Here is a 25113-nt window from a genome sequence, read left to right as displayed (position 1 = left end):
GCAACTTTGGAATTTATGTCAGTCGGATGCCGACATAAAAGTAATGACTGAAGTTCACCTACTCAACACTGCCTTTTTTTCCCTGCCGCCTTGGAGAGATTTGTGGCTTTGAGGCTCTACTGGATTTGATTTTAAAATAGAGGTCAGAAGTCCAGTAAGAGGAGACAGCTGCACCCCAAAGGGTCAAAACTAACTTCCCTGCTGATCTCAAGGAACAAACCCGCCCCCAGCAGATAAGTTGAACATCTAAGCACTGCCCCAAATTAGAAGATCGATTTCTCCTGCATTTCTATTTCCTACAGTTTTCATGAAAGAGAATTGGCTTTTAAAAATCCGATAAAGAAGAAGAGAATTAGGGAGGTGTGGAGTTTACTTATCGAGTCACAAAGTGGATAAAGAATGAGTGTACGTTTGGGTACAAAGTTCCCAATTCACATAGACTTCTGTAAAGACACAGACTTCAGAGGATAATTAGAATTGCAGAAAAAATAATTGCTACCAACCTGCCTTCCATTGAGGACCTGTATACTGCACAAATCAAGAAGAGGGCCGTGAAAATATTTAAAGACCCCTCACATCCTGGATATAAACTCTTTCAACTCCTACCCTCAAAATGACGCTATAGAGGACTGCACACCAGAACAACTAGACACAAGAACAGTTTTTTCCCGAAGGCCATCACTCTGCTAAACAAATAATTCCCTCAACACTGTCAAACTATTTACTAAATCTGCACTACTATTAATCTTCTCATTGTTCCCATCACCCATCTCTTTCCACTTATGACTGTATGACTATAACTTTGTTGCTGGCAATCCTTATGATTTATATTGATATATTGACCATCAATTGTATTGTAAATGTTGTACCTTGATGAACGTATCTTTTCTTTTATGTACACTGAGAGCGTATGCACCAAAGACAAATTCCTTGTGTGTCCAATCACACTTGGCCAATAAAAAATTCTATTCTATTCTTCCTTCTTTCCTCTTCCTCTATTCTATTCTATTCTATTCTATTCTATTCTATTCTATTCTATTCTATTCTATTCTATTCTATTCTATTCTATTCTAAAGCCTTTGATTCAGTAGTACATGACAAACTACTTCTAAAACTAAAATCCTGCGGCATCTCTGACACCTTCCATAATTGGATAACTGCATTCCTGTCAAACAGGCAACAAGTGGTCAAAATAGGCAGTGCCCTATCAAATCCTGCTCCTGTCAATAGCGGCGTCCCCCAAGGCAGCATTCTAGGACCAACACTCTTCATACTACACATAAATTACCTTTGTGATCATATTATAAATAGCTGCATTCTCTTCGCCAATAATGTTAAACTATTTAACACTACCAACAATGCTGCTACCCTTCAAAAAGACCTTGACTTTGTGTCGAAATGGTCAAAACATTGGCAACTCCAAATCTCAACCAACAAATGCTCTGTCTTACACATTGGCAAAAAGAATCAGAACACAAAATACAAGCTAGGTAGACATGACCTTGTAGATGACCCTCACTCTCTTAAGGACCTTGGAGTACTCATATCAAATGATCTAAGTGCCAAAGCCCACTGTAACAACATCGCCAAAAAGGCATTAAGAGCTGTAAATCTAATCTTGCATAGCTTCTTCTCTGGTAAGATTACACTACAAACCAGAGCATATGAAACATTTGCTAGACCAATTCTCGAATACAGCTCATCTGTCTGGAATCCACACTGCATATTGGACATTAATACAATTGAGCGCATCCAGAAATATTTCACAAGAAGAGTCCTCCACTCCTCTGCTCGCAACAAAATACCTTATGCCCCCAGACTTGAAATTCTGGGTTTAGAAAATTTAGAACTACACCGCCTTCGGTATGACCTGAGCATAGCTCATAAAATCATCTGCTACAATGTCCTTCCTGTCAATGACTACTTCAGCTTCAACCACAACAATATACAAGCACACAATAGATTCAAACTTAAAGTGAACCACTCCAATCTCGATTGCAGAAAATATGACTTCAGCAACTACCAGACTCTGTGGTCTCATCCCAAAATCCCAAAAACTTTAACCTAAGACTGTCTACTGTTGACCTCACCCCATTCCTAAGAGGTCTGTAAGGAGCGTGCATAAGAGCACCAGTGTGCCTACCGTCCCTGTCCTAATGTTCCCTTTAATTGTATTCACTTATGTATTCAATTCATGCTTATACTTATATATATATTATCTAATACGTACTTGACAAAAAAAATAAAAAATAAATAAATCTTGAAACAGGTCTAAGAAACTATTCTGAGTCACTTAACATCAAAAGGCCGGGATTTGGGGCCAGAGGGAGGGAAGAAGCTTTTCGTTGAAATTACTGAAAGTTTTATCACGGAATTTTGCTCGCTCGTTAATTAACATTATAAGCATTTTCCCAGCTTGAATAAAATTGCCTTCCAGACAAGTTAAGCTGCTTTTGAGGAGGTGGGGGGGGGGGAGAAAGATAAGGGTTCCACTTATTTCCAAAGTAATTCAGTCTATTCTGCAACCAAGTAGAAATTCCAAGCCCTTCCCACACACCTCCATGGGTTTCCTAAAGTCGATATTGTCTTCCACATTTGAAACCACATTCCAAAAAAAAAAAAATGTTAGATTTTAATTATGCGGGATAAAAATTCAATTAAATGAATGGGGTTAATACGGCGCTTCTCATTTATTTTTACTACTTTCCTCATTAGACCACATCAACAATCTCAGTTCAGGAGAACACGTGGAAAGGGGCTTCAAAGCAGATACCCCTTCCAGAAATGAAGCCTTCGATTCATTCCAATGACCTACATTAATTGAGCACTGTAGTTCTTTTTTTTCATGTTTAAATTTGTATTTTATTATATAAAATAGAAGAAGAAGAGGAGGAGGAGGAAGAGGAAGAGGAGGAGGAGGAGGAGGAGGAAAAGAAGAAGAAGAAGGAAGAAGAAGGAAGAAGAAGGAGAAGGAGAAGGAGAAGGAGAAGAAGAAGAAGAAGAAGAAGAAGAAGAAGAAGAAAAAGAAGAAGAAGAAGAAGAAGAAGAAGAAGAAGAAAGACATTGCCGCCTAAAAATGAAATGCGTTTGGAGGCTGAAAACGCAAGATGCGGAGCCAAAATGACAACCTGGAAATGACAACCGCTTCCGTGCTTCGTCTGCTTTACTCAATGGAGCTCCCTCCAACGATTAGCTGTGCTTTTGAAGCTGCTTATCAGCCCCAACAACCAGTGAACTAATGTGTTGAAGCTGACCAGGCTAAGGACGCTGGCCAGATGAATACCTGGTAGGCAGAGGCAGAATTTTTTCCCCTTATTTTCCTCCCCAAAAACTAAGGTGCGTCTTATACTCCCAAAAATACGGTAACCATCCCTGCTTTATCTTCCTTGCTATGGAAATAACATGTATTTCGATTTGCGCCCAGTAATCTTTGTATAGTGGTGACAGTTTCTAAAAAAAATTAGCACTGTAGTTCTGGATGGGCATCAGCTCTTCAGAAACCGTAGCAGACAAGCTGGTGGGACAGAAGATAACGTGAGCAGCTGCCATCCTTGTGTGTAATCCTGATGGAGATCCTTTGGGGGTGAAAGAAAACTCAGCAATCATGGACAATTGCACCGGTACCATATATGTGGTACCTTGCTCAATAGTAATAACTGGGAGAGGGATCTTGGAGTCCTAGTGGATAACCATTTAGATATGAGCCAGCCGTGTGCAGCAGCTGCTAAAAAAGCCAACACAGTTCTGGGCTGCATAAACAGAGGGATAAAATCAAAATCATGTGAAGTGTTAATACCCCTTTATAATGTCTTGGTAAGGCCACACTTGGAATATTGCATCCAGTTTTGGTCTCCACGATGTAAAAAAGATGCTGAGACTCTAGAAAGAGTGCAGAGAAGAGCAACAAAGATGATTAGGGGACTGGAGGCTAAAACATATGAAGAACGGTTGCAGGAACTGGGTATGTCTAGTTTAATGAAAAGAAGGACTAGGGGAGACATGATAGCAGTGTTCCAATATCTCAGGGGTTGCCACAAAGAAGAGGGAGTCAAACTATTCTCCAAAGCACCTGAGGGTAGAACAAGAAGCAATGGGTGGAAACTAATCAAGGAAAGAAGCAACTTAGAACTAAGGAGAAATTTCCTGACAGTTAGAACAATTAATCAGTGGAACGACTTGCCTGCAGAAGTTGTGAATGCTCCAACACTGGAAATTTTTAAGAAAATGTTGGATAATCATCTGACTGAGATGGTGTAGGGTTTCCTGCCTGGGCAGGGGGTTGGACTAGAAGGCCTCCAAGGTCCCTTCCAACTCTGTTGTTATGTTATGTTATGTTAAATTCCAATACAGGTAGTCCTTGACTTACGACCACAAGGGAGACATTTGTGAAGTGAGTTTGGCCCCATTTTACGACCTTTCTTGCCAGGGTTGTTGAGTGAATCACCGCCCTCGTTAAATTAGTGACGCGGTTGTTAAGTGAATCCGGCTTCCCCATTGACCGCTTGTCAGAAGGTTGCAGAAGGGGATCACGTGACCCCGGGAAACTGCAATTGTCATAAATGTGACTCAGTTGTCAAGCAGCTGGATTTTGATCGCGTGACCATGGGGATGCTGTAACGGTTGTTAAGTGTGAAAAATGCTCATAGGTCACTTTTTTTCAGGCTACAAAGGCCTATCCTGTGGTGGGTTGCTACCGGTTTGTGAGAACCAGTAGCGGCAGTGGCGGAAGGTTCCGCCCACCCACCCGGACATCTCTGCACATGCCCGCAAGCGAACTGGTAGCGGATGAAATTGAAACCCACTACTGGGCCTATCCAAGCCAGGATTCTGGGTCATATGGCTGCCAACTGGATGCATTGAGGAGTTCATAAGGAGGAAAACGGGGGTACAATACCTCTCTTCTAGTAACTGGTTCTTAAAATCTACTCTCCATAATTCTATGACAGTGTTCTGTCTCCTTCCCCACTTCAGACCCACAAGCTGGCCTTCAGCCAGCAGATTCACGGCTCTTATCAGTCCTGGCACAGAAATCACAGATGACTGCCAAAGTTCAAACAAATGAATCATGTAGCAAGACTTTCAGCTCTTTTTGAAATGGATCAGCTAAACTTTGCTTCCCGTGGAGTGAGAGCCGTCCCAAAGCTCCTTATATATCCTGTGGGCTGGGGCTCCTGCCCCACCCTTCCTTTTGATGACGCCGCCTCTCTAATCTTCTGAAGCGCGGGTCAAGCCAAGCTTGATCATTATTATCAGCTGGGTCTGAAGGCATAGCCTGGGGAAGGGAGGAATCAGGGGATGATGGCCTCATTACATCCTCTGACTGGTCTGGTTCTGGCTCCTGGAGCTGAGCCAAAGGAATCGATGCTCCAGAGGTAAGCCTTACCGCCCTTCCCCCTCACTTACTGAGTCACTGTCGGGCATGGGGCCAGGTTCGGGGGCTGGAGTCACAACAGACAACATGGAGACCTGAAAGCTGAAAATTGTTGGTAAGTTGACCACCACCACCCCTTGAAGTTCTCCATTCTCTTTTAAAAAGTAATCTAAGCAGATGGCCATTATCACAATTTCATCAGAGGGTAACAGATCCAAGTTCCTTCCATAAATCAGCATAGTTATTTTGAAAAAGCTGTTGTAGCAAAGAGTAATGGTATCTTATTGGCTTCTTTTGGGGTGTCTGCACATAAGACAATTTCTTACCAGTGTTGTTGGACTTACCGGTGGCTTTTAAAGTCGGCTGCACTCCTAGCAAGAGTTTTAATCTTTTGGCATGGATTTTCCCTTGATAGTGTGACTCAGCCACCACCGCTGAGGTAAACGACATGTTACAGAGGGTACAGCATTTGTTCTTATCCACAGACTCTTCATCATTACCCTGGAGAAGACAAGACGGAAGAAGAAGCAGGGAGATTAGCTTATTGGGAAGCAACAGGCAGAGTAGGAATTGCAAGCAAACTCCAGAAGATAGATCTGGTCTCACCTTAGACCTGAAAGCCAGCTGGGTGACTTTGAGCCAATCACCAGGAGACGGTGGTTTCTAGTCCCACCTTAGGCATGAAAGCCAAGTAAGTGAACTTGGGCTAGTCAGTTTCTCTCAGCCCAGAGAGTTGTGGGGAAAATAGGAGGAGGGAAGAGTATTAGGTATATATATATCATATTAGGTATATGAGCCTTGGTGGCGCAGTGATTAGAGTGGGGTATTGCAGGTTACTTCTGCTAACTGCTGGTTGCCTGCAATTTGGCAGTTGGAATCTCATCAGGCTCAAGGTTGACTCAGCCTTCCATCCTTCTGAGGTGGGTAAAATGAGGACCCAGATTGTTGGATGCAATAGGCTGACTCTGTAAACTGCTTAGAGAAGGCTGTAAAGCACTGTGAAGTGGTATGTAAGTCTAAGGGCCCTTCCTTCCTTCCTTCCTTCCTTCCTTCCTTCCTTCCTTCCTTCCTTCCTTCCTTCCTTCCCTCCCTCCCTCCCTCCCTCCCTCCCTCCTTCTCAGTGATTAGAACGCAATATTGCAGTCTAACTCTGCCCACTGCCAGCAGTTTGATCCTGACTGGCTCAAGGTTGACTCAGTCTTCCATCCTTCCGAGGTGGGTAAAATGAGGACCCAGATTGTTGCGGGGCAAGAGGCTGACTCTGTAAACTCTCTAGAGAGGGCTGCAAAACACTGTGAAGTGGTATATAAGTCTAAGTGCTATTGTTATTGCTATATTCCTGCCTTGAATTATTTATAAAAAATAAAATAAAGGGATATAGATATAGATGATAATAGAGATAGATAGAGAGATAGAGAGATAGAGAGATAGAGAGATAGACATAGATATAGATATTAAAAAGCAAGAATCCTCCTCTTTAGTGCCAAGAATATCTCAATGGATGAAGCCCCACAGATGAGTTCTTAGAAGTAGTAAAGTAAAGGAGGAGAAGCCAGCGAGACCATGGAGAAAGCCTGGTTACTCCCATCACCCCCTCTTCCCGCGGTGGGTCACCTTCATCACTAAAGCAGCTTAGGAACCCGACCCTCTATCCGTGGAAATGTCACCAGCCTTCTCTGCTTCTTCTGCAAAACTTCAAAAAAGCAAATTGCCTTTCGTCAAACGGAACGAGAGGAAAATGTAAGGAGAAAATTATACGCAGGAGGATTTCTGCCCGGCGCTAAATGGAGCATGGAAGGAGATATGGAAGCCAGAGGGAAGAGGAACAATTCCTCGGGTTTGATAAGTGTCATTTCTGGAATAACACTGGCGTATCTTTCCACTCCCATAGGCGCAAGTTCAGTTGCATCAGTAACGGTCATGGATTTCTTCCCTTTCTTAAGAGAGCTTCTAAAAACGAGAATTTCTAGCATCGGTAAAAAAAAAAAAAGAAGTCCGAAGAGAGGACATTTTAAAGTCATTTGTCATTCTCCTATAGCTGTATCGGTGGCAAAATGTGTGTTTGCACAGCTGCTGCATTACGTTAAGACCTGAAATGAACATACTGGAGGGAAAAATAGATGCCCGGATCCTGCTCTGTAGGCTATGAATATTTACCAAACCTCATCCGAAAGATTGGTGACACTCTAAGCTTTATTTTCAAATATAAATACGGGGAATTAAGAGATTTGGAAGCACAAATGAGAGTGACAACTCCGCCAGCGAGCCGGAGGAAGGTATCTTGTGGAGCTAAATAAAGACTAAGTTGCCAGTTGAGCTATTTAGGAATGAACTATAAACTCGTAACAAATGGAGGCAAATATACGTGTCCCAGGATAAGGTTGCTATTTCCAGGTGGGCCAGATTTAAGCACCACACGGGCGGCATCCGGCACACGGGCCATGAGTTTGACACCCCCTGTTCTTGAAAGATTACTCTTTCTCCCCTTCTCGTCAGGCCTGGAAGCCATATTTTTAAATTGGATCTTCAGGCCTGCCACATTTACGACTGTGGGAAACTGAGAGGGGGGAATTGTATGGAGCCAGGGTTGATATATATAGTCATAATAATCAGTGTTGGGTTTCAAAAATTTTCGCTACTGGTTCAGTGCGGTGGGGGGGGCATGTGACTGAGTGAGTGTGGCCAACTTGACATCACTCACAGCCACGCCCATTCAGTCACATGACCCCCCACTAGTCATGTCCACAGGAAAAGATAGGAAAATTTCTGGAATTTCCACCTATCTACCCCTACCCTCCCTTCGCCAGTCACCCCCGTTTCCCCTCCTTTAGCAGCCCCAGTCCTAGCCCCGCTTCCTCCCCCACCACTGCCTTTTTGTTCGGGCTGCTTACTTTCTGCGGTGGCTGGTCCAGTGTCTGGAAGGCAAGCTGACCGGAGTTTTTGGTGGCCCCCAGCCAGCCACCACTGCTGGAAAGCGGCTGGCAAAGAAGCCTCCCAGGCTAACGAAAAGTACCAGAAGACATGGAAAAAACTGCTGCCATCTCCGCCATGTTCTTCGTGCATGCGCATCCCATTGGACTCGCAAGGCAATGGGATGCACGTGCGCGAAGAACATGGTGGTGAAGAACATGGCGGGCAGCGTGAGTGAGCAGCAACCAAAGGAACAGTTCGTGGATGTGGCCAGCCGGCCATCACTACCACTTAGGCGTCCTTGGCCAAATTTCTGCCAACGGTTCGCGTGAACTGGTGCGAACCGGCTGAATACCACCTCTGATAATAACGTTCCTTTCTCAGAGAGTCAAGGACGTCTTTCCCTGCACCTGGAAGGCTGAAACTGGGAGGCATCTCCAGTTGGGATGGTGCTTTGATTGGACCATGTGATGGACATGTGGGTGTTGGGCAGGGACTTGAACTGTCCTTTGGGTGGGGAAAACCAGGGAAGCTTTCAGATTCGGGTTTTCCCAGATGTGCCAATATGACATCTCTAATAAAATGGAACTTTGAGGAACTCCAAGCCTCGGAGTGTTATTTCATTGGGGGTGTTACTTGGAACCCTGACATCTCTAGCTTCCCGTCTGTAATATGGGTCAAATATAAAAGCCTTTCCCCACAACCTCCCTCCAGGCTGCTATGAAGATGACATCAACCAGAGGTCACTTCTTCATCCACGCCATCATTTCCACGGTCTGTGTGTCACAGTACACGGAAGAGTGATTTCATGAGACACTTCATAAAAGAGTCATGAGGAAACGCTTCTGTGCCCCAAAGAAAACATCACAAGGGGCCTAACTGTGGAAGGGGAGAAAGTTTCTCCTCCCAGGATTAAAAAATAAAATTGCTTCCTAAATTCCATCCCCTTGGAGAGTCTAAGCTCTTCCTCCCTCAGCAGTTTCCAAATGAAAATAAGTATATTTACTGTATAATTATGAGCACTTACCCATTCAAGTACTGCCACCCCTACTGGGTTACTTCCTCAGATGGCTTGATTGTAGAATTTGTACCTATTTCCTTCTCCCTACCCCTCCCTCTTTCTCCACAGCCAGACAAGAGCTACCAGACAACAGTTCTGATTTTAATTTTTACATTTCAGTTCTGGACATTTCAGCATTAAGTCATTTGCTTTTATTTGGGACATACTGTATTTTTTGGAGTATAAGACACTCCGGAGTATAAGGCACACATTACTTTTTGGGGAGGAAAACAAGAAAAAAAAATTTCTGCCTCTGCCTACCAGCTTCCATCGGTATTCTTCCGGGTAGCATCCTTGCAGCAAACAGCATACAGCCTGGTCAACTTCAGCACGTTATTGCAGCCTGATTCAGCATGAGCAGCTGATTGGTGGTTGGATCAGCCTCCCAGAATACCAGCAATCAGCTGTTCCAGGCTGCAGAGATCGTCACAGCCCATCACTGCCTCCGCGCGTCACGTTTTTGGCTTCTGTGCATTGTATTTTTGGCCGGTTCCAGGTAGCGGGGTTCAGTGGCGGCAATCCCCCCCCCACCCGCCTGGAACTGGCCAAAAATATGACACACAGAGGCCAAAAACGGGGCATGCAGAGGCCAAAAATGCAATGTGTGGAGGCCAAAAATGGGTGTTGTGGCTTCAGGCCCCACCCGGGCCTGGCCCCCTGCCAGAGAGTGACTCAGAGAGTGAGGGGGAAGGGGCATCAGGGCTCCCTTCTGCAGGGCTGGCTTCCCTGGCTCAGCTCCAGGAGCCAGAGGCAGGCCAGGTGGAAGAGGTGACGAGGCCTCTATCTCCTGTATCTCCCCTCGCCCAGGAAATGCTTCCAGACCCAGCTAAGGACAATCAGTCATGGTTAGATCCCAGGTTTCATAGACAAGAGAAGCGGGAACAACAGAAGCAGGGTTGGGACAGGCCTAGAAAGTGCTGAGTCATGGAGCCACATCCCACAGGGTATAAAAGCAGGAGGGGCTGCTATACTGCTTCGTGATGAACAAATCAAACTGCCTAGAGGGAACCTGAGCTGAAGTGCTGTTTATTCCTGACTTCCTAGTTGACACGCTGGCATCAAGAAAGATAACAGAAAAACCTTGGCAGACACTCACTGGGTTGTTGCCAGAGCTGATAGCTGCCGTGGACTCAATTGCCGGCTAATTGAGTCATTTCTCGTGCCTCCCGGACTGAGGTGGGGGGATAGAACAACGGGGCACGCGGAGGCAGCAATCTGTGGTGATGTGCTGTGGCAACCCCCACAGCCTGGAACAGGTCTAAAATGGAGCGGAAGCTAAAATGGAGCGGAGGCCAAAAATGCGAAGCATGGAATCAAAAACAGCTGAAGGGTGGGGGTGCGCGGGGCTTTGGCAACATTTGGTGTATAAGACGCACTGCAATTTTCACCCAGTTTTAGGGGGGAAAGTGCATCTTATACTCCAAAAAGTACGGTAGCTACTTTCAAATTACTGCAATTTCAAGTTGCATTCAGAAGAGACTATGAATTTCAGACAGATTCCTCAAGAAGATTTATTTATTTATTTCTGTGGCTGCCCAGTTCATCCAGTGACTCTCAGTGCTGGACAAAGATGTAAAACCACACAGTGCAACCAATAATCTACACAACCCAATGTAAAAACAAGAAACTCTGATCATGAAAGTCACATCGTAGGCCAAGCAGAAAACCATGCAAGTGTGGTGACCCAGGCCCAAGTAGGTAGTAATAACTTAGTCCGTGCAAAAACAAACTTTATTCAAACAGCTGGGAATTACTTCATTCCCAGCGTCGTTCAACTCAAAGTAAAACAAATGCCTCCCAACACAAATTCCTCAGTTATCTCACAAACCTTGGTCCAAATTAGGCAAACTGCCAAAAGCCCTTCCTGGCAAACGTCCAGAAGCCACAAAAACAAAGACGTATACAAAGCAGAGGATGAAGCAGAAGACGCAGCTACAACGTTGTTTTCTGGGAAAGCTGAAACACTGGTGCTGGTCTGTTTTAAGCCTTATGGGAGGGGCCAATCATCTCTTGGCCCTACTCCTGAGTCGTCCTCTTTGCTTGAGATGCTCTTGCCTTCTGGCAGCTCTTCTCATGCGTGCATTAGGAACAGGCTCATGCGCAGAGCGTCAAAAACAGGACATGATGACATCTGGGCGGGTGGGCGGAGCCTCCCACCGCTGCAACTACCGGTTTGCCGGAACCGGATAGCATCGGCTGAATACCACCATTGACCTGAACCTATTTCCACTGCAAAAACTCAGAAGAATTCATCCACTGAAAACCGAAAAACGACGATCGGTCAGTCTGATTTCCTTTGCTTTGCTATCTGCTCTCTCCTGACATGTTCATCAAGATTAGCAGCCGGTATTTCCACATTAACAGCAGAAAATGCTCACACACAAAGAATCTAGCAGTTCCATCCTAATTTTTTTTTTTATCAGAAAATACGCCAGTGGTCTAATTAGTTTGCCAGACAGAATTGCTTCCTACCATCAATTTACCCGGAAGATTTATAAACGAAGGTTCCTAAAAGCCTCTTCAGTGATACAATACCGTTCTAAAACTCCATTTTTTTTCCCCTGCTACCATTTAAGAATAATCAATCACGTCAAAGCAATCATCCACCAAAATAGAAAGTTCTACCTTGGAAGTTTTCAAACACTGCACAATGATAGAAGGAAAGATTGCCTACTGCAGTTTATCAAACATAATGACACACCACCGATCCTGCAAGCCACTGGGTTTCCAGTCCGGCCCTAATCAGATTTATTTAGGAGAAGCCTGACTAAGCGAAACACAAAAGAATATCATTTTTGACAGCCATACATTTTTCCCTACCCCTTTTCCCCCTCCCCAGTTTGCAGAAATTCTTCCAAGGTTGCTGCCAAAGGTTGAAAAGAATCCTCTTGCATTCACTTCACATCGGAGTCTGTAGAGATTCTCAGTCATCCAGGTCGTGGTTGTCCCAAAAGTGATTTTTTCAAGCGGAAACTCGACTTTCTTGTTTTTTTCTTTGAAGACATTTTGCTTCTCATCCAAGAAGCTTTTTCAGTTCTGAGTGGATGGTGGAATCCTGTCAGAGATTCCTTCCGTTCCCCACTCTCTTGTCAGAGTTGAAGAAGCTTCTTGGATGAGAAGTGAAACGTCTTCAAAAGGGGAAAAAAAAACAAGAAAGTCCAGTTGCCTCCTGAAAAAGCACCTTTGGGAGACTCGCATCCAGGTTTTACTCCGTTGAAAGAGAAAAGAAGGGGATCAGAGTACAGGGATGTGGGAATGACCTTGGGAAAGGGAGGAAGAGTGGCTGAATGGGGAACATTCAGGTAAGAGATGGCATAGCCCAAGCTGCACAACAAGCAGAGAAAGAAACTCAGATGGGGATGCTGCCCAGGTTCCCAGGCTCTGATAGAGACAGCGAGAGAGTTGTATTTTCAGACTTGCAAGATTTTGTGAACATACTGTATTTTTCAGACTATAAGACGCATTGCAGTGTAAAATGCACTAAGATTTCAAAGAGGTAAACAAGTAAAAACATTTTTTGCCCTCCCCGGCCCCCAGGAGCACTCTGCAGGCCTCCCAACCATTTGCAGGCCCCGTTTTTGTGAAAAACAGGCCCGTTTTTGGCCTCCCAAACAACCCACACATCATGTTTTTGCCCTCCCCAGCCCGCAGGAGCACTCTGCATGCCTCCCAAAGCCTCTGTGCACCTTGTTTTTGCAAAAAACAACAACAACAAAAAAAAAACAGGCCTGTTTTTGGTGAAAACAGGATGTGCAGGGCAGAGTTTTGGGAGGCCAAAAATGGCTGCATTTGGTGTATAAGATGCACCAACATTTCCACCCTCTTTTAGGGGGTAAAAAAGTGCATCTTATACTCTGAAAAGTACGGTAGGCTTACGATAAAGTAAAATTTGTTTTCTGCCTGGTTTATCTGGAAAGGCTAACATCAATCGTGCAAGTCTCAAAGTACACATCTCCTGTCTCTTTTGCAGCCTGGGAAAACTGCTTTCTCCATCCATGATGCAGCTGCAGTCTATGCCTTCTCTTATCCCACGGTCCCCTAGGTAGCCTCTCTCTCCTTCTGCCCCAAGGTCATTCTCATAAACCAGGACAGTTAGGGAGAAAAGGGTGTTTTTGCTCACTTTAAACCCCATTGCTCCACTACACAGTTACCCAGTGGATTACTCCTGCAGGAGGGTGTTGTGACCTAGGCCCAAGTAATTATTACCGGACACAATCAGTCCTAAACAAACATATTTTATTAGAACAGCTGGCAATTACTTCATTCCCAGTTTAGTCCAAATTAATTTCAAAACAAATCCTTCAGAAAAAGTCCTTCGGCCTTATCACAAACCTTTGTCTTCTTTGGCACCCTGCCAAAGGCTTTTCTTGGCAAAGCCCCACGAAGTTCAGAAACAAGAGAGGCCGACTAGAAACAAATGTAGCAATGTTGCTTTCCTACAAAGAGCCCAAGAGCCGTTGCTGCTCTTTTAAGCCGTATGGGAGTGGCCAATCATCTTCTGGCCTTACTCCCGGGTTGTCCTTTTTGCTTTAGCTGCTCTTGCCTTCTGGCAGCTCTTCGCATGTGTGCACTAGGAACATGCTCCTCCTGTTCCTCTGCCTCTCTGCTGTCCACCTCTGGAAGCTGTGGGATCCACACATTGCTCCCAGATGGCCCTGGCCGCATCTCTGCCTCTGATGGTGAGCCCTCATCTGGGCCTTCCCCTGACTCCAGGACTGGCCCATTGTCCTCCCCAGCCTCCTCACTGTCCGACTCTGCTGCCAGCTCCACAAGCTGCTGGTGGACCACAACAGAGGGTGACCCTCAGCTGGAAAAAACTGACACATTCCTGCTACAGAAGCAATCAATGCCGGTCAATATAGAAAGCAAAGCTGGGTAGAAAAGAGCTTTGGGTTTCTGTAACCAAAGCAGGGAAGCATTATGGAAAAAGCCTGAGTGCTTGTCTTCTTGTATCACAACTCTTTTATGTAGGGTGCCTAATCACTCGACATAAGACAAACAAGCAGCATTTCATTTCCCAAGAAAGGCTCCTAATTCTGTATGGCTCCAGATCTGCCTGACCCAAATTTACAGCAACAACAGATAGTTGACTTACAAAAGAACCCCTTCAAGAGTGTATGGCTATGTCTGGTTCAGGGGTGTCAAACTCAAGGCCCCGAGGGCTGGATCCAGCCCACGGGGTGTTTGGATCTGGCCTGCAGGGAAGGCCAGCGAAAGACCGGCCCACAATGCCACTGCTGGCAAAAAAGGGCTTCTGACCTCCGTTTTTGGCTGCGATGGCTTCCTGCAACTCTCTCCAAGCAAAAACAGAGCTCGGATGGGCCGTGTTGCTTAGCTCCAACAATTGCTTCCTGTTGGGGCCCTAAGGAGCCCAGGCGAGGAGGCAAGGAATGGCTGGGAGGGGAGGGGCATGTAGAGGCTGGCGAGACACCCCTCCATGTGAGTGACATTGAGTTGGCCATACCCATCCAGTCGCATGACCACCTAGCCACGCCCAGCCAGCCAGTCATTAGGCAGATCATAATAATAATAATAATAATAATAATAACAACAACAACAACAACAACAGAGTTGGAAGGGACCTTGGAGGTCTTCTAGTCCAACCCCCTGCCCAGGCAGGAAACCCTACACCGTTTCAGACAAATGGCTATCCAACATTTTCTTAAAAATTTCCAGTGTTGGAGCATTCACAACTTCTGCAGGCAAGTTGTTCCACTGATTAATTGTTCTGATTGTCAGGAAATTTCTCCTTAGTTCTAAGTTTCTTTTTTCCTTGATTAGTTTCCACCCATTGCTTCTTGTTCTACCCTCAGGTGCTTTGGAGAATAGTTTGACTCCCTCTTCTTTGTGGCAACCCCTGAGATATCGGAACACTGCTATCATGTCTCCCCTAGTCCTTCTTTTCATTAAACTAGGCATACTAGGCATAGTGGTCCGCAGGATTTAAAATTATGAATTTAGCGGTCCCTGAGGTCCGAAAGGTTGGTTGGTTTATTTATTTATTTATTTATTTATTTATTTATTTATTTATTTGTCATAACAATATATACAAGCATTGCATAAAGGATTATATAATATACAAACATATATATGAGGAGAAACGAGGTACTATAGACATATATATACATAGGGGAAGAAACAATAGGACAGGAACGGTAGGCACGTTTGTGCTCTTATGCACGCCCCTTAGAGTCCTCTTAGGAAAGTGGTGAGGTCAACCGTGGATAGATTTTGAGTACAGCTTTTGGGGTTATGAGAAGAAACCACAGAGTTAGGTAATGCATTCCAAGCATATACAATTCTGTTACAGAAATCGTGTTTTCTGCAATCTAAACTGGAGCGGTTGACATTGAGTTTAAGGTTGGTGACGCCTGATCTAGTCCAACCCCCCCCTTACCCAAGCAGGAGACCCTACACCATTTCTGACAAATGGCAGTCCAATCTCATCTTGAAAGTTAATAGCAGTCCTGTTTCTATCCATATCTCAGTGTAGCATCTGGCCAAGAATTTCTTTCCAGGAGCTTTACCCTTCTAGCATCTTTCTCTCATCTGAGCTGGAAGCATCAACACAGAGTTCTTTCAACATAAAATATGTTTATCATTAGCTTTCAGCAGAGGAGAATAAAGGAAACATCTTCAGCTGGAGGAGCTATAAATGCTTGTTAGCAGAAAAAAGGCTCCCTTTTAATGCCTTGTTTTTGTTTTCAACTTGTCTCTCTCTCTCTCTCCTTTTATATATTAAGTTTTCTTTTTGTCTCGGGCCCTAAGGAATGGTTTCAAAGTAATTTTAAAGCTGAAGTGCAATAAGAAATTGCTGTGAATTCGCACATCAACATCCAACGAGGCACAAGCTAAGTCACCCATAAAGTTCTTGTTTGAAAACCTGACACTTGAAAAGTGTTTGCGGCTGGAGATCTATATATATATTTTCTTCTCCTGCACCGAGACTCCGCTGGGAGTTATTCGTCCTCAGCTTTCCTGAGATTATTCCCTTTCAAAATCAGATAACTATCATCATTGATTGTGGCAGTTTGGGGGCTCTCCCTATTTCCATCCACCGAGTTTGTGTCTTTAGACTGGGAATGATGGTTAAAAATCTCAAGGGAGATTTCAAAGGCCTCCATTCCTAGCTAAATAGCTTTTTTATTTCTCGTACCCATTTGGGGCCTGGCATCAAGATTTGGAAGAGGGAACAATTGGATTCTATGATAGAGTGTTTCCAAACATCTAACGACCAGAAAAGAAACATGTTGTTTCTCAGATCCTTCCCTACTCCTTTGTTTTCATGGATTCCTGTGGTCTAGCATTTCTCAACCATGACAGCTTGAAGACGTGTTGATGTAAATTCCACAGCAGTGTGGAAAGGCCTCTGTGCCTCCCCAGCCAGTGTGCCAGCTAGGGAATTCTGGGAGTTGAAGTCCACACATCTTCAAGATGTCCAGGTTGAGAAAGTTTGCTCTAGTCCAAGTGACTTGATTCTGTTGGATTTTCTCCACTACGTTGTGTACTAAAAAGAGCAGTAAATCTAGGAACTGGTATAAGGGATTTAGAACTATACTGCCTTTGGCATAGCTCAGCATAGCTCATAAAATCATCTGCTACAATGTCCTACCTGTCAATGACCACTTCAGCTTCAACCACAACAATACACGAGCACACAATAGATACAAACTTAAGGTAAACTGCACCAAACTCGATTGCAGAAAATACGACTTCAGCAACAGAGTGGTCAATGCCTGGAATGCACTACCTGACTCTGTAGTTTCATCTTAAAACCCCCAAAATGTTAACCTTAGACTGTCTACTGTTGACCTCACCCCATTCCTAAGAGGTCTGTAAGGGGCGTGCATAAGCGCACCAGCATGCCTACCGTCCCTGTCCTAATGTTCCCTTTAATTGTATTCATTTTATGTATTCAATTCATGATTATACTTATACATAATATTATCTAATACGTACTCGACAAATAAAAAACTTTTTAAAAAAATAAAAAATAAAGTGGTGCCAGAGGGTGCTATGTTGCCCATGATAATTGTCAGATAGCATACATGGGAACAATAGTAGATGTGGCTTCACCTGGAGACAGCACAATAGGATAGGGTAGGACAGGACAGGACAGGACAGGACAGGACAGGACAGGACAGAACAGAACAGAACAGAACAGAAGGAATGAAGGATGGGATGGGATGGGATGGGATGGGATGGGATGGGATAGAATAGAATAGAATAGAATAGAATAGAATAGAATAGAATAGAATAGAATAGAATAGAATAGAAAAGAAAAGAAAAGAAAATATCGGATGGGATGGGATAGAATGGAATAGAATTGAAAATATGGAATGGAATGGAATGGAATGGAATGGAATGGAATAGAATAGAATAGAATAGAATAGAATAGAATAGAATAGAATAGAGTAGAGTAGAGTAGAGTAGAGTAGAACAGAACAGAACAGAACAGAACAGAACAGAACAGAACAGAACAGAACAGAACAGAACAGAACAGAACAGAACAGAACAGAATAGAATAGAATAGAATAGAAAATATGGGATGGGATAGGATGGGATGGGATGGGATGGGATGGGATGGGATGGAATGGGATGGGATGGGATGGGATGGGATAGGACGGGACAGAAAAGAAAAGAAAAGGAAAGGAAAGGAAAGGAAAGGAAAGGAAAGGAAAGGAAAGGAAAGGAAAGGAAAGGAAAGGAAAAAAAGCTGAAGAAGAAAACGAATTTGTGCAAATAGAAATAGAATGACTGTGACCAAAGAAGACGAAGGCAATACCAACCCTAAAAGGCACCTTGGATGCAATCCCAAAACAACTGAAGCCCCATTTGAACACCATCAACATCGACAAAATTACCATCAATTACAAAGAACAGTTTACATCCCGCAACAATACCTTTAACATATGCATAGCCGCCTGTTCCAGATCCTTGGGAAGGACTTGATAGGGGGACAAAAATTCCACATCCAGTCCGAATGTTTAGCCAACTATGCAACAAAACATAATAATGTCTACGGAGATTCTCAATCATCCAGGTTGCGATTGTCCCAATGGTGTGTTGTTGTTGTTTTTTCAAAAGGCAACTGGACTTTGTTTTACCTTGAAGATGTTTCACTTCTCATCCAAGAAGCTTCTTTGGTTTCGAAGTTCAGAACCAAGAAGCTTCTTGAATGGGAAACAAAACATCTGCAAGGAAAAATAAAGTCCAGTTACTTTTTTTTTGTGGGGTGGGGAAGAAACACCTTTGGGAAAACCATAATAATAAACCTCACAAGACTTTGAGCAAGACTACAAGAACTTGTACAGTTTACTTAATTGTGCAAGATTTCAGAGGCTGGATTGCTGATCAATAACGAATTATTTCCAGCCTATCTCCAGATCTACTACTTTTTATCTGGCCAAACGTTGTACTATAAAAAGGTGCACAAACGAGCCAATATAATCTCAAGACAGCCTCTTATAAATCTCCCAAACTTACTGGACCTTGTCCAGATGCTTTTGTAGGAATGAAATAGAGAGATACTCTTTACAGAACAAGGGATTATGACTTGATCACCAATATGTCATGGTCTGAGTAGCATTCTTCCTTAAAGTTCTGGATCGGGGCAACAGCCAGCTGGTGTACCATATTAAAACCTAGGGGACGCAGTGGCTCAGGGGCTAGGATGCTGAGCTTGTCGATCGAAAGGTCAGCAGTTCAGCAGTTTGAATCCCTAGTGCTGCCGTGTAATGGGGTGAGCTCCCCTTACTTGTCCCAGCTTCTGCCAACCTAGCAGTTTCGAAAGCACGTAAAAAATGCAAGTAGAAAAAATAGGGACCATCTTTGGTGGGAAGGTAACAGTGTTCGGTGCACCTTTGGCATTGAGTCATGACCACAGAGACGTCTTCGGACAGCGCTGGCTCTTCGGCTTTGAAACAGAGCTGAGCACCGCCCCCTAGAGTCAGGAACGACTAGCACGTATGTGCGAGGGGAACCTTTACCTTTACCTATTAAAACCTCAGATATGGCTGTACCATAGAATAAAAGTGGATTTAGCGAGATTTTACAGTATCCTTCCCCCTGGAGTGGGGAGGGAATGGAGATTTTACAGTATCCTTCCCCTGCCACGCCCACCAACCATGCCCACCAAGCCACACCATGCCCAGTAATTCCCAGTAATTCCCAGCTGTTCAAATAAAATTAGTTTTTCCAAGGACTAAGTTTATTACTACCTACTTGGGCCTGGGTCACAACACCCAGCTCAGAAGTTCAACCTCTTGCTCCTTTACAGCAGAACTACCAAGATTGGAACCGAAGTCCTTCTGCCTCTGCTAAAGCCTGGGTCTTATTGATGGAATACAGCATAGTTCTTTCTGCACCAACTCAGGAAGCTCAAACTGCCCAAGGAGCTGCTGATTCAGTTCTACGGAGGAATTATGAAGTCTGTCATCTGCACCTCCATAACTGTCTGGTTTGGTTCTGCAACCCAACAAGAAAAACACAGACTTCAGAGGATAATTAGAACTGCAGAAAAAACAATGGCTACCAGTCTGTCTTTCATTGAGGACCTGTATACTGCACGAGTCAAAAAGAGGGCTGGGAAAATATTTACAGACCCCTCACATCCTGGACATAAATTATTTCAACTCCTACCCTCAAAACGACGCTACAGAGCACTGCACACCAGAACAAGAAGACATAAGAACAGTTTTTTCCCGAATGCCATCACTCTGCTAAACAAATAATTCCCTCAACACTGTCAAGCTATTTACTAAGATTGTATTACTGTTATTCTTCTCATCCTTTCTAGCACCTGTCTCTTTCCACTTATGACTATAACCCTGTTGCTTGTATCTTTATATTTATATTGTTTTATTCGTTTCATAGTATGATTTGATTGCTTATTAGTATGCTACGACTATCACTAAGTGCCGTATCTTATGATTCTTGATGAATGTATTTTATTTTTTCTTAATGTACACTGAGAGCATATGCACCAAGGACAAATTCCTTGTGTGTTCAATCACACTTGGCCAAAAAAGAATTCTATTCTATTCTATTCTATTCTATTCTATTCTATTCTATTCTATTCTATTCTATTCTATTCTATTCTATGACTATCATTAAGTGTTGTACCTCATGATTCTTGATGAATGTATCTTTTCTTTTATGTACCCTGAGAGCCTATGCACCAAGACAAATTCCTTGTGTGTCCAATCACACTTGGCCAATATAAAATCCTATTCTATTCTATTCTATTCTATTCTATTCTATTCTATTCTATTCTATTCTATTCTATTCTATTCTATTCTATTCTTCATTCCAATATTTATTCTAATCTATTCTGTTCTGTTCTGTTCTGTTCTGTCCTGTTCTACTCTACTCTACTCTACTCTACTGTACTCTACTCTTTCATTCTATTCTATTCTATTCTATTCTATTCTATTCTATTCTATTCTATTCTGCTCTGCTCTGCTCTTCTCTTCTCTTCTCTTCTATTCTATTCTATTCTATTCTTCATTCCAATATTTATTCTATTCTATTCTGTTCTGTTCTGTTCTGTTCTGTTCTACTCTACTCTACTCTACTCTAGTCTACTCTACTCTTTCATTCTATTCTATTCTATTCTATTCTATTCTATTCTATTTGACATTATTTTTGACAAGTTATCAAGCTGGGCAGGAACAATCTGATATCACTGTATTTTCTGACTTTGGGGCAGTCCCGTTAGGGATCCCTCAGGATCAGGTCAGATATACAACAAAGCACTCTTTGTAGATTTGGGACCTAGAATACATCCCCTCTGTTTCTGGCACTATTACACAATGCCCCTGAGGCCTTGAGATTGTGTTGCTCGGCTGCAGCTGGGATTCTGTCCCAACAGTAGGCGGAAACCCCCGGAATGACACATTGCAAGCTCTTCTTGGCCTACGGGGATCGTGTGGAAGATAGACATCATTTTGGGAGGCTAGAGATGAGATAAATCTAGAAGCTCATCGCTAGTCAATTACCACAGGGCCACAAGGGGCCAGATAAAGCTAAGAGGAACAAAAAACAATGCGAGCCTCATAATGCCTGTGATTGATGCAACAATCATTTACTAGAATTTATTTCTCCGAGCTGTTTCCCCCTCGAGATGAAGAAACACATAATTCAATTTTTTTTCCTCTTTCTTTCATGTTTGCATTCAGAAAGCGGTTTCAGGAAGAATGGGGTTGTTGTTGTTGTTTCATCAATTCCAATAGGAAGTGACCTGATTCACAACTGGTGGATTAATGAGTGAATTGAAGCTTATTTTAATCTGGAAAAGATTGGCTTTTTTGTTTTGTTTTTTTTAATTGAAAAAGTTTTTAAAAACAAAAACATTTTTTCCCCTTTTTCCCCCCTCCCCCCTCCCAGCCTCCTTCCCCCCTCCCTTCACACACACACACACACACACACACGCTTCCCGGGTCAATCACAAGGTATTATTATACAAAAAAGATTGGGTTTTTCAATGTATCAATACGAATGTCCCAAGCCTGCCTTTTGAGAAAAAGAGCAGGCGTTTAAATGCGATTCAAATGAAAAAAAGGTCTTGCTGGGGTTTTTTTTGAAACGCAAATGAATGCAGGGACAAGGTAGAATCTAATTTTCCTGAGCTTCCAGAAGCCCAATTCCATTTTCCCCATTTTCTTTGTCTAATAGAGCAGGGGTGTGATGACCCGGGGCGTGACACAAAGGCAGCACAACCAGAGAACTGATATGAGTCCCTTTATTATCACCAACTGCACCCCCAATGTCCCTTTCAACTCTCCGGCCTGGAGAGAGAACTCTTCCACACAACCTGTAATAGTCTTTGGCTGGCAATATTTCAGTCCCAAACGTTGTAAGCAGAAAATGTCTAACAAAAAAAATCCAACAAGGCAAGACTCGGTAATTAATCCGGCAGGGCAAGCAAAATAAGGAATTCCACAAGTAAAGTAGCACGGCGATAAATCAAACCAGTTGGGAGGATGCCAGGATTCAAAGAAACACCAGATAAAACTCGGTGTTTTTCCTGACAACCGCCCCTCCCATTTGCCTCTCCTTTTAAACTCCAGCAACACCTGTGCCTTGTAAAGAGGATTGGGTCCCTTTCCTCCCTCGTAAGCCATGCAACCCATGTTGCTCTCTTCTCCGTTCCTCCCTGTGCTGCCTAGGATGAGGAGGGGGTGGGCCTTGGTCTGAACCTCTTCTCCCTTGTTCTACCTCTCCCCTGCTTTGCCCAGCCTGACTTTGCCCTTCCCCAGTTTCTTCCACAGCCAACGGATCCACTCTCTCACTCTCTGTCAGCCGTTCCTCTTCCCCTTTGGATTCAGACTCTGACAGGGGCAGGACAAGGGGTCTCTGAACTTGGCAACTTTAAGAAGAGACTGGACAGTCACTTCTCTAAGATTGTATAGGTTCTTCTGCTTTAGTAGGGGACTGGACTAGAAGACCTCCAAGGTCCCTTCCAGCTCTATTCTATTCTATTCTATTCTATTCTATTCTATTCTATTCTATTCCATTCCATTCCATTCCATTCCATTCCATTCCATTCCATTCCATTCCATTCTATTCTATTCTATTCTATTCTATTCTATTCCATTCTATTCCATTCCATTCCATTCCATTCCATATTTATTATTCTATTCTATTCTATTCTCTATAGACTTTTAGCTATACAATTTGGGAGGAACACTTTTTGAATGGTGTGAGAGTAGGAATGGATTTCCAGAGGGGAAAAAAATTGCAGACTACAGGAACTCGTTGCACTACTCAGGTGACCCTGAGGACTCCAAGTGCTTCAACGACCCTCTAAAAGGATGCAAATGACCAGCTGTTTGCAAGGAATATAAATCTTTCCATTCCCCACTATCCAGTCAGAGCTGAAGAAGCTTCTAGGATGAGAAGTAAAACATCTTCAAAGAAAAAAACCAGAAAGTCCAGCTGCTTCCTGAAAAAGCACCTTTGACACAAGTGGAAGAAGAAAGGTTCATGCTATGCCAAAAACCTACATGTGGGGGCTCCCACCCTCTGGAATGAACTTCCCCCAGGACTCCACCAACTTCCTGACCTTCGAACCTTTCGCCGCGAGCTGAAGACACGTCTATTTATTTGCGCAGGACTGGCCTAGGATTTTAGTTTTAAATGGGGTTTTTTATTGTTTTAATTATAATTTTAATTTGGCCTAATTCAATAAGTTTTTTAAATATTGTTTTTATCCTGTATTTATTCTTGTTCAATTTTATTGGGCTGTAAACCGCCCTGAGTCCTTCGGGAGATAGGGCGGTATAAAAATTTGATTAAATAAATAAATAAATACATTGTTTACAAATTTCTTTACAGCCCCTCTCTAAGCGGTTGACAGAGTCAGCACATTGCCCTCAACAATCTGGGTCCTCATTTTACCCACCTCGGAAGGATGGAAGGCTGAGTCGACCTTGAGCCTGGTAAGATTCGAACTGCCAAATTGCAGGCAGCCGGCAGTCAGCAGAAGTCGCCTACAGTACTGCACTCTAACCACTGCGCCACCATGGCTTTTCTTCCTGCTTTTCAGCGTGCTTCAGATTTATTTTGTTTTTCTCTCCCTATTACTCTTAAATTGTTGGCCTTACTTGTGGCCGAGGGCACTACTATTCTATTCTTTGGGGTTTCTGTCCCACATCTTTTCATCACTCTGCAGCCTCCTTGGCTGCTGAGCCTTTCACCCTGTTGCCTTCCTTTGGGATTACAGGCAAGCATGGGAGAAGCCAGGGAAGCTGCAGATGGCTTGGAGGGATGAATACACAGCAAAAGTCAGGAAATTGATGTATAGCCCATCTCATGGCATACGTGAGAACATTTCTGAAATGTTCTTTAGAATAGACTAGAATAACAGAGTTGGAAGGGACCTTGGAGGTCTTCTAGTCCAACCACCTGCATAGGCAGGAAGCCCTACTCCACTGCAGACAAATGGTTATCCAACATTTTCTTAAAAACTTCCAGTGTTGGAGCATTCACAACTTCTGCAGGCAAGTTGTTCCACTTATTAATTGTTCTACCTGTCAGGAAATTTCTCCTTAGTTCTAAGTTCCTTCTCTCCCTGATTAGTTTCCACCCATTGCTTCTTGTTCTTCCCTCAGGTGCTTTGGAGAATAGTTTGACTCCCTCTTCTTTGGGACAACGCCTGATATATTAGAACACTGCTATCATGTCTCCCCTAGTCCTTCTTTTTATTAAGCTAGACATACCCAGGTCCTGCAACCGTTTTTCAGATGTTTTAGCCTCCAGTCCCCTAATCATCTTTGTTACTATTCTCAGCACTTTTTCTAGAGTCTCCACATCTTTTTGACATTGTGGCAACCAAAACTGAATGCAGTATTCCAAGTGTGGCCTTACCAAGGCATTATAAAGTGGCACTAACACTTCACGTGATCTTGATTCTATCGCTCTGTTTATGCAGCCCAGAACTGTGTTGGCTTTTTTAACAGCTGCTGCACACTGCTGGCTCATATCTAAATGGTTATCCACTAGGACTCCAAGATGCCTCCCACAGTTACTACTATTGAGCAAGGTACCACATATACCGTACCTGTTAGGTTCGGGCAATGAAGAGGCAGGAGACGATAAAAGTGACAACAGCTCTTTGGTTTATTGTGATCCCAGCAAAGCCAACAGGCAAAAACCCCTCTTTAAATAGTATTTTGGCTGAGGCATCAGCCAATCAGCAACGTGCATTTTCCCGTGCAAATTTCCCTCCTAAAATTCAAATACATTAGAGTACCTGTGCATTTGGGGTTTT

At 43.6% G+C, this 25113-nt stretch overlaps 1 protein-coding gene across 1 annotated transcript in view; it reads right to left on the bottom strand.

Moving 5' to 3' along the window:
- Positions 1–25113, bottom strand: part of ZMAT4 (zinc finger matrin-type 4) — a 130824-nt gene that overhangs the window by 62898 nt on the left and 42813 nt on the right. Inside the window, exon 3 of the mRNA XM_058194645.1 lies at positions 5716–5872. Coding sequence (XP_058050628.1) covers positions 5716–5872 — 157 coding nt within the window. The remainder of the gene's footprint in view (positions 1–5715; positions 5873–25113) is intronic.

Source organism: Ahaetulla prasina, chromosome 9, assembly GCF_028640845.1.
Source record: "Ahaetulla prasina isolate Xishuangbanna chromosome 9, ASM2864084v1, whole genome shotgun sequence".
NCBI classification, from domain to species: Eukaryota; Metazoa; Chordata; class Lepidosauria; order Squamata; family Colubridae; genus Ahaetulla; species Ahaetulla prasina.
Note: the sequence above shows the minus strand (reverse complement) of the source record. Positions and strands in the feature narration are given on the sequence as shown.